This window comes from Suncus etruscus, chromosome 10, assembly GCF_024139225.1.
Source record: "Suncus etruscus isolate mSunEtr1 chromosome 10, mSunEtr1.pri.cur, whole genome shotgun sequence".
Taxonomy (NCBI): Eukaryota; Metazoa; Chordata; class Mammalia; order Eulipotyphla; family Soricidae; genus Suncus; species Suncus etruscus.
The window spans coordinates 27,661,654-27,673,690 of record NC_064857.1 but is presented as its reverse complement, the minus strand read 5'-3'; the positions used below and the strand labels follow the sequence as shown (position 1 = coordinate 27,673,690).

The 12,037-nt window shown below is 30.9% G+C and overlaps 1 protein-coding gene and 1 non-coding gene across 2 annotated transcripts in view; both read left to right on the top strand.

Moving 5' to 3' along the window:
* Window positions 1–12,037, top strand: part of C10H8orf34 (chromosome 10 C8orf34 homolog) — a 340,888-nt gene that overhangs the window by 107,975 nt on the left and 220,876 nt on the right. The window contains 1 exon segment of the mRNA XM_049781860.1: window positions 967–1,133. Within this exon segment, the coding sequence (XP_049637817.1) occupies window positions 967–1,133 (167 nt within the window).
* Window positions 5,969–6,075, top strand: LOC126021604 (U6 spliceosomal RNA). Its single transcript, XR_007500105.1, has one exon. It is a non-coding gene; the product is annotated as a U6 spliceosomal RNA (small nuclear RNA).

Below are 12,037 nucleotides of genomic sequence, written 5' to 3'. Positions count from 1 at the left end.
AAAATGTTGCATCAAATGACTTCTAAGTAACCCCTGTCTCTTCAGATATATAATTGTCAAATGCATTGTTAAAATATACATAAATCATTTGTTTTGGACATCAATACTTTGAGAATTATTATTTATTCTTAAATAGCATAAAAATGTATTTAGAGCTATGGGCCGGGAAGGTGGCGCTAGAGGTAAGGTGTCTGCCTTACAAGCGCTAGCATAGGATGGACCGCGGTTCGATCCCCTGGTGTCCCATATGGTCCCCCCCCAAGCCAGGGGCGATTTCTGAGCGCATAGCCAGGAGTAACCCCTGAGCGTCAAATGGGTGTGGCCAAAAACAAAAAAAATGTATTTAGAGCTACAAAACAAAACCTAATCTTTGTTCTGCACATACCTATGTAGAATTTTGAGTTTTCTTTTGTTTAGTTTCAACATTAAATATGAATCTCTAGGTTGGAGTGATAGTATAGCAGATACGATGATGGCCTTGTACCCTGTTAACCCAGGTTCAATACCTGGAATATATATAGTCTCCTGAACCTCTCCACAAGTGACCCCTGAGTACTGGGGGTGTGAACTCAAAACTATTATATATGTGCTCTAAAAGAAATATTTACTAATTGGTATATTTAATAATATTGTTATTAATTTAATAAGATTAAAAATAGAGCTATGTGCTTGCACACTGTTTTGTACTTAGGATTTATTTATCTTTATGTAATTTCTACCCCTAATTAACTGGAGTAGGAGGTTTTATGTTTGATAATTATATTTGTATTGCTTTAGAAAATTGTTAGGTACCACAATCTTTCTGAAAAAGAGGAAGAGTCTGTATTTGCATTTTTCTTGAAGAATATTTTGCTATGTAACTGTATTTTCATATCAATAAAATAATGCAAACTTGTAGATTTTCTTTGCTGCTATGGCTGATTGATAGCATCACATTTGAAAGTTAATCTTTAAATATTTCTTCAGTTTAAAGGTGGAACCCAAAACTAAAGGATTAAAGCATCAACAGCAACAACATAAGAAATTACTGGCAGCAATGCTTTCTCAAGATTCTTTTGAGTCTCTCCATAGTCCTACCCCATCTGTAACAGAAGAAGATATTGATAATGAAGATGATGCAATGGAATTGCTGGGTAATTTTAAAAATTAATCATTTCTTTTTTCTTCTCTAGCATTGTAAAGTTGCATAGTGATTAGGGATTAAAAGTTTCAAATAGTTTTGGTTTAGGGTAAAAGAACACTTTTACCCTTTTTTGCATTAGACTTTCTTAAATTTCCATGTAAGAATTACACTGAAATAACCAAAGCATGTGACATATTTATTAGACTGTATTTTGTGCTTTGTATATGCAGCATTTTAACTTTTGACTATTTAATCAAGCTTTATTTTTTGTGAAATTGTGATAGAATTCATCTATCTGCTTTATTCGTTGATTACTATGGCCTTGATCAGATATTTGTCTATAAAATGTATCTACAGTTCATTTCCAACTTCATCTAAAAATGTTGCTCTGTTATTTCAAGAGCACATTAGACAAATAGATTAAATTTAAAGGGGCAGGTATTTTATTGATGTTATGTGTCTTCCATACTGATAGGAAAATTTGTAGTGCTTTCAGTGTTTAATAGGTCTGTTATATTTCAAGAGCCTTATTAATGTTTATGTAGAAAATATTTCGTAACTATTAATTAGGCATTTGTTCTTTTGTTTCATCAGAAAACTCTTCAAAGTAATTTTTAAATTGAGATTCCTCTTGAAAAAAACATGTTTAGTTAAAATTTTGAAAAATATTTTTTTCCAAATGAAGAGAAGAAAACTAATTTAGAGTGTGTGATTCACATTTAAAACAGTGTTTTTAATTATTGATACCAGTTATTCTGTTATGACTAGAAAGGCATTGATAGTTCATATTTATGTTAGGGAATAACCAATATAGTTATTTGATATCTTCAAAACATTGACATATAGTGCACAGTATTCTAGAAAAATACATATTTCTTAAAAGTATTTTTGTCGAAATGAGATTCCTTTAAGTATTTAAGATTTAAGGATGCCAAAATTATAAATTAGTACAGGTTTTCATGCATAGATTTTTAAATTACTTATAGTCAAATGCAACTCTTTCACTTATATCTTTAGATTTTAAGATAATCACATTGATTTCTTCATTGAAGAGACTTCATCATAGTATTTTTACTTCTTTTCAGCTTTTAAAAATCAATTGATCTGGGTGGTGGTTCTAAAGGAATCCATCTCTCCACCTCCAAATTATTAATGTGGCATATCATCAGATATTTTGATGTAACTCAATTTCCATTCAACAAATATTGGCTTTCCCGCTTACTCTATGTCAGACTTTCATTGATACTTACTTAAATATAAAATAATCATGAATTCTCTCTGCAAGAAGTTTGCATTCCAGTGTTCAGGATAAAAATGTAAATATATTGCATCCTAATAGGTGTATTTACATCATGCTAATAGTCTACTACAGATACTAACTGAATTTAAGCACAGAGTAGAATTGTACATAGAAGAAAGACCTATACAAAGTAGTGATGGGCATCAGAAAATAAAATGTTTGCTAGAGTTCAGAAGGACAAATTGATGTAAATTCTACAGCATGCCATCTCTGTTAACATTTTCCTATCAGAATGGAATGAAGTTATGTTCCATGAGTGCCTGAAAATTGTTCCTCTGCTTTTAGTTAGTAATAGTGAAAGGAAAGACTTAATAGAAAACTTTAAATGTTGGTTTGGCACATTGCATGATGATGATATACTTCTCTCACTCTCCTTTTCTTAAATGGCTGCTCATAGTCAACTGATAACCACAAAAAAGCAGTTTTGTCTTACAAGAAGAATATTTTAAAGAGTTCCAGTCACGTAGAGAATAACTTGGGCCATAGTCATATAATCTCAAGAATATAGAGGCTGGGTGGAGCAATCATTACCACTTCCACGATTTGAAGGAATGGTAATTTTTTAATAGAAATTGTGAGTTTTTTTTTTGGGGGGGGGGGGAACTACACCCAGCTGCGCTTAGGAGTTACTTCTGGCTTTGCACTCAGAAATCGCTCATGGCGGGCTTGGCGGATCCTATGGGATGCCCGGGATCAAACTCAGTCTGTCCTGGATCAGCAGTGTGCAAGGCAAATTCCCTACCGCTCTGCTATCGCGCCAGCCATGGGAATGCGATTTTTAAGTAGACTCTTGTATTAGCTCACTAGTACTACCTTGTCTTAACGCCACTTTTCTCCAAAGCTGAAGAGACAGCAGTGGAGACTTTCTAATAATGACTAGCTAATAATTTTGTCTCAATTTTTTTTAGATATTTTAGTCTGTTCTCTGAACAAGTAAGAAAAATAGCACAATTTTTGATCTTATATCTAGAACAGGCAGCCTATTGTATATTAATGTTGGTATCTAAATTATGAATATATCTTCAAGAATAAGAAATACTCAATCTGTAACTTTTCCTGTTGCTTCATCTTAGCTGACATAGCAGAAAATTCTAGTCAATTAATTATTTTGGGTATCATTGGTCCTATAGTGGTGAGCATAGAGCCTTCTAGAAGATGACATTACACACAAAATGTATTACTTAAGTGAGATTCTATTTGGATATAAAATGCATTAATATTTAAGGCTTAAATACTTCTATTAATTCTTTTATTTTAAAATATGAATTCATAATTTGCATCATTAGGAATGATAATAACTTTATTATTTACAATGTTACTTAAGCTTTTAACTCAAGGAATAGCTCATCTCATGAAATCAGACAAAACTAAAAGTAATTTTAGTTAAACTAAGTACTTAAAACTTAGTGCTTTAAACTAACTTATCTCTTATAATATAGTAGGGAAATAATATGCAAATTATGGATGTGTTATAAAGTGATTATTAGTTTAAGACCTACCATTTTAAGCATCTACTTTTATATTAATATTCTATTGGATTAAATTGCAATACTATTTAAGTATTCTTGAATCAATTTAGAAAGACTGTAAGACCTACTTGCTAGTTTATTTAATATTAAATATTATTATTTTGTTTATTATTTAAACTGGAGAATATTTCCAAATTCTAATTATAGATAAATATATGGCAATAGCTATTTTAGAGAAATTCTAATGACAAATTCTAAATTCTAATTAATCTCTGACAAAATACTAATGACATACATGACGTTTCTTTTAGAATCTACAAGTTTTTAGGAATAAATATGTTATAGCTTGATATTTTAATTAATTTAATCTTTCACTATCTTTTACATCAGGATATAGCTTAAAAGTACTTTTTTTTACATATGGGAATCACTATAATTTGTGAAGTGATGCATGAATAAAAAGGACTAGTTAATGTTAATATTAGAAGAATTATTCCTCATGAGTTTGATTTGAAGTGGTAAAAGTCTTTCAGTTGAACTGGTAAAATTTAGTAAAACTATTATTATTGATTCTTCTTTTATTAAGGAACCATTGTTAAACTATCACCATGATTGATATTCAAATATTAAAGTTTGTGTGATTATGTATTTCTTTTCTGTTTATTGCACAAATGATTATATTTAGTACAAGTCATACTGTTTACATAGGCTAAATATTTCCTATAATATTTTCATAAATACCACTTGCAAATTTAAGGCACAACGTTAACTTAATGTGCAGTTTATGTATACATCAAAGAATAAAATATGTGAATTCGTAGAATTTTATTATAGAATAGCTTTAAGCATTCGCTCTTCAAGTCCATGTTCTCCCTTGAATACTTGAAATATATCCCTTGAAATATCTCATTTACTTATCTGTTTCTTTTCTTGCCTGTTTCCACTATGGGGAAGCCTGTGTCTCTTTTAAACACACACACACACACACACACACACACACACACACACACACACCTTTCTCTCCTCTCACATTTACCTAAATAACTTTCAATAAAAGGTATCTTGCTCCATAAAATTAAAATAAAAATTCTCTAATGCTTGTATTCTAATTAAAGAGTTTTTAAATAAAATTTAAATTTATTTTAAATAAGGAGCTGGAGCAGTGATGCAAGTGGTAGGAAGTTTGCCTTGCATGCACTAACCTAGGACAGGCCGTGGTTCGATCCCTTGGCATCCTATATGGCCTCACAAGACAGGAGCGATTTCTGAGCCCATAGCCAGGAGTAACGCCTGAGTGTCAATGGGTGTGCCCCCTCCAAATAATCAAATTTATTTTAAATAGAAGAATCAAAATAAATATATTAATAATCAGTAATTAATTATTTAATTAAATTAATGAAATAAATTAAATTAGATTTAAAATATATTCAAGTCACCTCTAACTAAATAATTCTCACTTCATATTATTATCCTAAAGTGTTTTAATAATTGTGCTAGCAATCAGGACCCCAAAGAATTAAGTATAATAAATCTTTAGATTATTAAGTGCTATGGACTATTATACAATTTAAAATTTTAAAGATAGTGGTGTAATAAGGGAATCTCAAAAATATTTATATTTGGGTATGCCCAAACATCAAATTTGAGGAACATCAAAATAGATATTTTAGCTTGCAAAGTAAAAATATAGAATTGTCATTATTTACATGCATTGTTTACTTCATTCTGTTTCATTTATTTTTCTCTACATGTTTTCACTCACTTTACAAAATCTTAATAGTTTTTAAGATGCATTTTTTTATATAGTCGGTCTTTTATTTTTAAAAGTTCTTTAAGATTTCTCAAAATTGATGAGTCAACTAACTAAAATTCACATTACAGATATACTAAGAAAGGAAAACCACATGTGCCATGCTATGTGCTCTCTGATTTAAGCTCATAGGCATATAAAATTAAAACTAGCTTAGAAACAAAAGTAATTAAAATATATATTATATACTTTAAGATAATAACAAATTTAATTATACTTGTATTGTTTTTAAGAAAACAGTACATGTGTCTAAAACCTCAGTATTTGTTCTTGCTTCGGTAGCACACATACTAAAATTGGAACAATACAGAGAAGCTTAGCATGGCCCCTGTGCAAGGATGACATGCAAATTCGTGAAGCGTTCCATATTTAAAAATAAAACAATTTCAGTATTTACACAAAATTTTGAAATAAAAAGTTTTCTAGAGGATCTCATTACAATAAGAATAATATTTGAGGGGACAGAGCCATGGTGCAGCAGTAGGGCATTTGCCTTGCATGCGCTGACCTAGGATAGACCGAAGTTCAATCCCCCAGATGGTCCACTCAAGCCAGGAGTGATTTCTGAGAGTATAGACAGGAGTAACTCCTGAGTGTCACCGGTGTGGCTCCTCAAAAAACAAGCAAACAAAAAAAAAGAATATTATTTGACTTATTTTTTACATTGTATTAAGCTTTTGTGAAATCAACATTCATTCTATTATACTTTTAAAGTTGGTATCTTCTTACATAGAAAGCATCGACATTTGCGAAATAAGAACATTTATTTCATCTAAGTCTTTTTGGATGTTGTCATTCCATCATTTTTTAAAAAGGAGAGACTATTTATTTTACAATAAATCAATCTCCCTATTTACCAATAGGCTATCATTTGATAACTTAATATATGTCAACAGATTATAGTTATCTATGTATAAATCTTGTTTCTTTTGAGTATTAATTATTGGAAATTTTAGGATATTAAAAACTGCCATTCTAAAATGAACAGTCTTCAGAAAAAGATCTCTAAAAAAGTAGAATCTTCAAAAATTAAATGTTTGAATCCTTTACTATTGATTTACTTAAATACAACTTAGAGGTTCATTCAACATAGTTTCTAACTTGGTTATAAAATTAGTACATTTTAAATAACAATTTTTATATGTTATTTAGATATAAAGCTTTGAAATAATTGCTCGATGCTAACCAATACACAATACAAAATTAAACTTTTAAATTATCTTAATATAGTTAGCTCTGAAAATATAAAATTTTTGGAAACTATGAACATAACTTTTATATGCCAATTAATATTTCCTTCTATTAAAGTCATACATTAGAAACCATTATGCTGAATGAAATAAATCAGAGGGAGAGAGACACATAGAATAGTCTCACTTGTCTCTGGGTTTTAAGAAAAATAAAAGACATTATTGTAATAATGCCCAGAGATGAGGGTCAGAAGGACGAGCTCACGATATGAAGCTAACCTCAAGGAGGGGTAAGTGCAGTTAGAACACAAACAACCACCATGACAATGTTAATGAGAGAAGTAGAATGCCTGTGTTGAATACAGTCAGGGGTGTGGAAGGATATAGGGTGAATTGGTAGTGGGAATGTTGCACTGGTGAAGGGGGTGTTCTTTTTATGACTAAAACCCAACTACTGTTGAGTTTGTAGACACGGTGTTTAAATAAAGATTAAAAAAAAATCAGCAACTACATAAAAAAAAAAAAACCCAACAACAACCACAAAAAAACCCCCAAACCATATATTGCATTGTGACAGAAATTCTTGTAGGTGTTCCAAGTTAGTTTTGTCCTGTATTCTACATTCTAACATCAGTTTGTTTAATGTGTTTACATCATCTAATACTAAGTGAGCTCAGGTTAAAGTGTAATTTGTGTGGGTTTGAAAAGCACCGTGCTTGACTGTTCAATTTATCTAACAGCATTTGAAAGAAATCTATATGGACACATTTTATTTAGTAAACAAAATTCACCATATTTGTAAACAGTGCTGATCATATTAATATACAGCTCTAGTTGTATCAATTATATATATATATATAAATTTAAATCTTCACTTGTTGGGGCCTTGAGATAAACTTAAATCTAGTGAACTTTCTGTTTAAGTAGAACCAAAAATGTTGTGGGTCTTGTTTCTACTCTTAATCTATTAGATCTTATATAGATTTATTAATTTCTCCAGGCTACCTCTCATTAACAAAGTCATTGCGCAGTCTTAGGAATTCAATTACACATAAAAGTTGTAGTCATATTAACGGTTCAGAATATGTTCTCAAGATTTAATGTACTTCAGAATCATCTGGGAGGCCTGGAACAACAGTCAGGCAGACATAAGGTGTCCACATATGATGTACCATATATGATCCTCAAAGCACCACCAGGAGTGGTGCTTACTGTTGGCTTCCGCTTTGAGCACTGCTGTGTGTGGCCTAGAATAAAAATAATCTGGGGAGCTAGTTAAATGTCTATTTCAGAGACATCCATTTTCCATCATTTAGTAGAGTGGATACTATTGATTTTCATTAGGAATGTCTTTCTTATCCTCTGATATTGTTTTCTAGTGATCTGTACAACATAGAATTTGAAACTAGACATAACTTGATGAGTTTTTTTTGTTATTTTATCTCACAAATAAAAGTTTGATTATACAACAAGAACTGACTTAGAGATTTTGAATTAACTGAGCTCTTTAGAAGTGCTTCCTCTAACAAAGGAAAAGCCTTTTAAGAAGGTTATCGTATTTGTTATTGCCTGTTGTTATTGTTTTCCTTCCTGATGATATATTTTACAGGGCACTTGAAATAGAATTTACAGTAAAGAATGAATAAATTATGAAATTATTCTAGTGTATACATATACTAGAAGGTCATATCCTATGGGAAATGTGTTTTATCATATCACATTTTGTCATATCACATTTTTAATTAGGATCTAACTTTCTTTTTCTTAGATGTGATTCATAACCTTCTCTATGCCTTCTATGTACACTTGCTTTGTGTATGGACTTGTATGGACTTGTATTAATATTTAATTTTCTTTATAATTTCATGTTATTATTTTCAACAGAATATTGAAGCATTTGAAAATGGTAGAGAGGGTCATATGTACATATTTCCTATAAAAATATGAACACACATGCCACCAAATAGGTACATTATTCACATGCTTTAGTTTGGTAGTGCTTATTTAAAAATGTTATTTTTACCTCCATAAAATTTCAGTGGTAAAGTCAGACAAATGAGCATAATAAAGTCAATAAAAATTTAACTCCTTGGGGCTGGTGAGGTGGCGCTAGAGGTAAGGTGTCTATCTTGCAAACACAAGCCAAGTAAGGACCGCGGTTAAATCCCCCCTGGTGTCCATATGGTCCCCCAAGCCAGGGGCAATTTCTGAGCGCTTAGTCAGGAGTAACCCCTGAGCATCAAACGGGTGTCCCAAAAAAATAACAAAAAAAATTTAACTCCATAAACAAATTGGCTTTATCCTTTATATTAATTTTAAACCTGAGTCAAAAATTACTTTATTTGGGGCCATAGTGGTGGCGCAAGTAGTAGTGGGCATTGGCCTTGCACGGCTAACCTAGGATGGACCGAAGTTCGATCCCCTGCGTCCCATATGGTCTCCCAGGCCAGGAACAATTTCTGGTGCAAAGCCAGGAGTAACCCTTATGGTCACCAGGTGTGGTCCAAAAAAAAAAAAAAAGAAAAGAAAAAGAAAAAGAAAAAAATTATTTGATTAGTAAAATACTGCTTCCAATGCATTTATGATTAGATTGTTTAGTGCATGTTTCTCATTTTGATATAAGCTAGCAAAACCTGACTTTTTAAATTTAGAATATAGACTTCATAGATTTTATAAATATGTAAGCCACATCGTGATGAGGCATGTGACCTGTAACCTAAGCACTGGACTAAAATTCATGCAAACAACACCATTCTTTTGCTGCCACTTGCTGGTTTGGGTGTTTTTATTGTTGGTGGTGAAGTTTTGGGATTTTTTTTTTCATCAGACCTTACCCTGCTCAATAGTTACTCTGGCTCTGCACTCAGAAGTCACTCCTGACAGGCCCCAGAGACCATATGAGATGCCGGGATTGGATCCAGGCCAGGCAAATGCCTTACTGCTGTGGCCCCATACTTGCTAGTTTTTTTTATTTTTTTAAGGTAAAATACACGTAGTAATTCACTGTAAAATTTAAGTAATGACACTAGCCTTCCTAACCCACAAGAATATTGTGAGGAATAAAGTAGAATATTTTGTGAAAGTGCTTAATATTTTGCTATCACTAGTAAACACTTTTCCTAGCAAACACATTTAAAGAAGTATTTAGTATTTCAATTTGAATCTTCCTTATAAATGTATAACTTTAATCCACATGCACTCTATTTGTTGTAGGCAAAGAGAAAAGTGAAATTTTTTTCATTTTGAGAAATTTTGGGCAAAGAGTAAAATCTGATGTATCTCACAAGAAAGTTAAAGACTTGAAGAGAAGGGAAGCAAAACTATCAATTTAGTTGAAAAAATAAATACTATAGTAGTAAAAACATTGTTATGTTACCTTTAAGATGGAATTGAGTCAAAGAAAATATGGATGCGATTTGATTAAATATAAAAATCTCTTCAGTTTTAATACATAGAGATGTATTATTTATTGGAGAAAATAAAAATATTTGTACATACATGTGAATGGCTATTAGCAAATGTTGGTTTAGGAGCGCAGAAAAGGAAGTGGCAAGGAGGAAATACATAAAAGTTTGTGATATATGTGTATATGCTTCTGTACAAATAAAACCATAAAAGTGTTGAAAAATCTACAAGTTTTAAAAAATGTTTTTAATTTTTAAATGTGAAAGTACTTGAAACAGTGCATTTTTATGTCCTTACATTAATGCGTTGTATAAACAAATCACAACCAAGTATAAGATGAGTGTTAAATGTTATTGAAGTTTTTTATCTCTTGAAATAAATAATACCATTTTAGATCTTTAACAAAATAGTCATGTTCCATTTCAGGTTGATTCGGTTAGCATGGTAATTATCTTTATGTAATTTGACTGAAATTGAATTACTTTTGTACTTATGTAAGAACTATTTGCAAGTCCAAATTTTATGATTGCTGTATTTTCTTCTTGGTTTCAAATGTGAAAAGAAGTATAATTGCTTTAGCAATTATTTGGGTTTTAAATCAAAATCAATAGATATTAAAAAGATATTAAAATGTCTGCATTGTTTAAAACTTCTTCAGCTATAGAAACATGTATAGGTTTCCATTTATTACAAAGTCATTGACCATTTATTTAATCTTTATTTTTGTTTTGATTTGTATCTGGGCCACACCTGGCATAGCTTGGGGACCATTTGGAAAGCAGATAATAAAAACCCTGGCTGCCTGCAAACAAGGTCTATACCACTGTACTATCCCTCCAGTCCCAATTTAATATTTTTAATAGAAAATTTAGAATTGGTGAAGCTGAAAACTGATATATATTAACAAAAAATGTGGTCACAAAACCTGCTAATTATTTTCAATAAATAAACATCAGCTTCTGTGAATAAAGTTTTAGTCAATATTTTTACAATATTTTTACAAAATTTTATAGTTTTACATTTCTTAAAATGTTTTACAAATTTATGCAATATGAATACTAAGGTATTTATAGTTATTTTTCAAAATCAAAATGTTTTGTTAAACTTGTCCTATTTTGAACTCTGTTAATGAAACTATTATGCCTTTATTTTTCAATTTTCTTGGCTTCAATACATTCAGAGAAATATATTCTAAAAGTAATAACACATATTTTTAAATTACTTCAAAAATCTTTTATTTAAATGCTATAATGTTGGAAAGGTCACAAATGGAAAAAAGACAGCATTTTATTGGAGCTAACTTAAAGTCAGTGATTTTATATTACTTGTCAATTTTTCAGTTAATTTCTACAAATGAGTGAGATACATTAACGTGGATTGGAATTATCTTGTCAGAAGAAATATTTAAAATAGCATTTTAATTTCTTTATTTTATTACTTTTTAAATTTTATTTTATTGAAATCAGTGTGATTTACTGTTTTTCAAAGTTGAATTTCAGACATACAGTGAATCATGGTTACTCCCATCACCAGTGTAGACCTCCCTCCACCAATGTTCCCAGAGTGTATCCTATATCATGAAGCCTTGCCCCCTTGGTCTGCCAGTATGACAATTCTTTTGTAATTTTAGATTGCTATAGTTGGAGTCAATTGATTTTATTGTTGTTGACTTTGGGTTGAAATTTTAGTTCTGTCATTTTTTTTTCTCCACCTATGCGCCTGAGTCCATTTGGCTCCTGG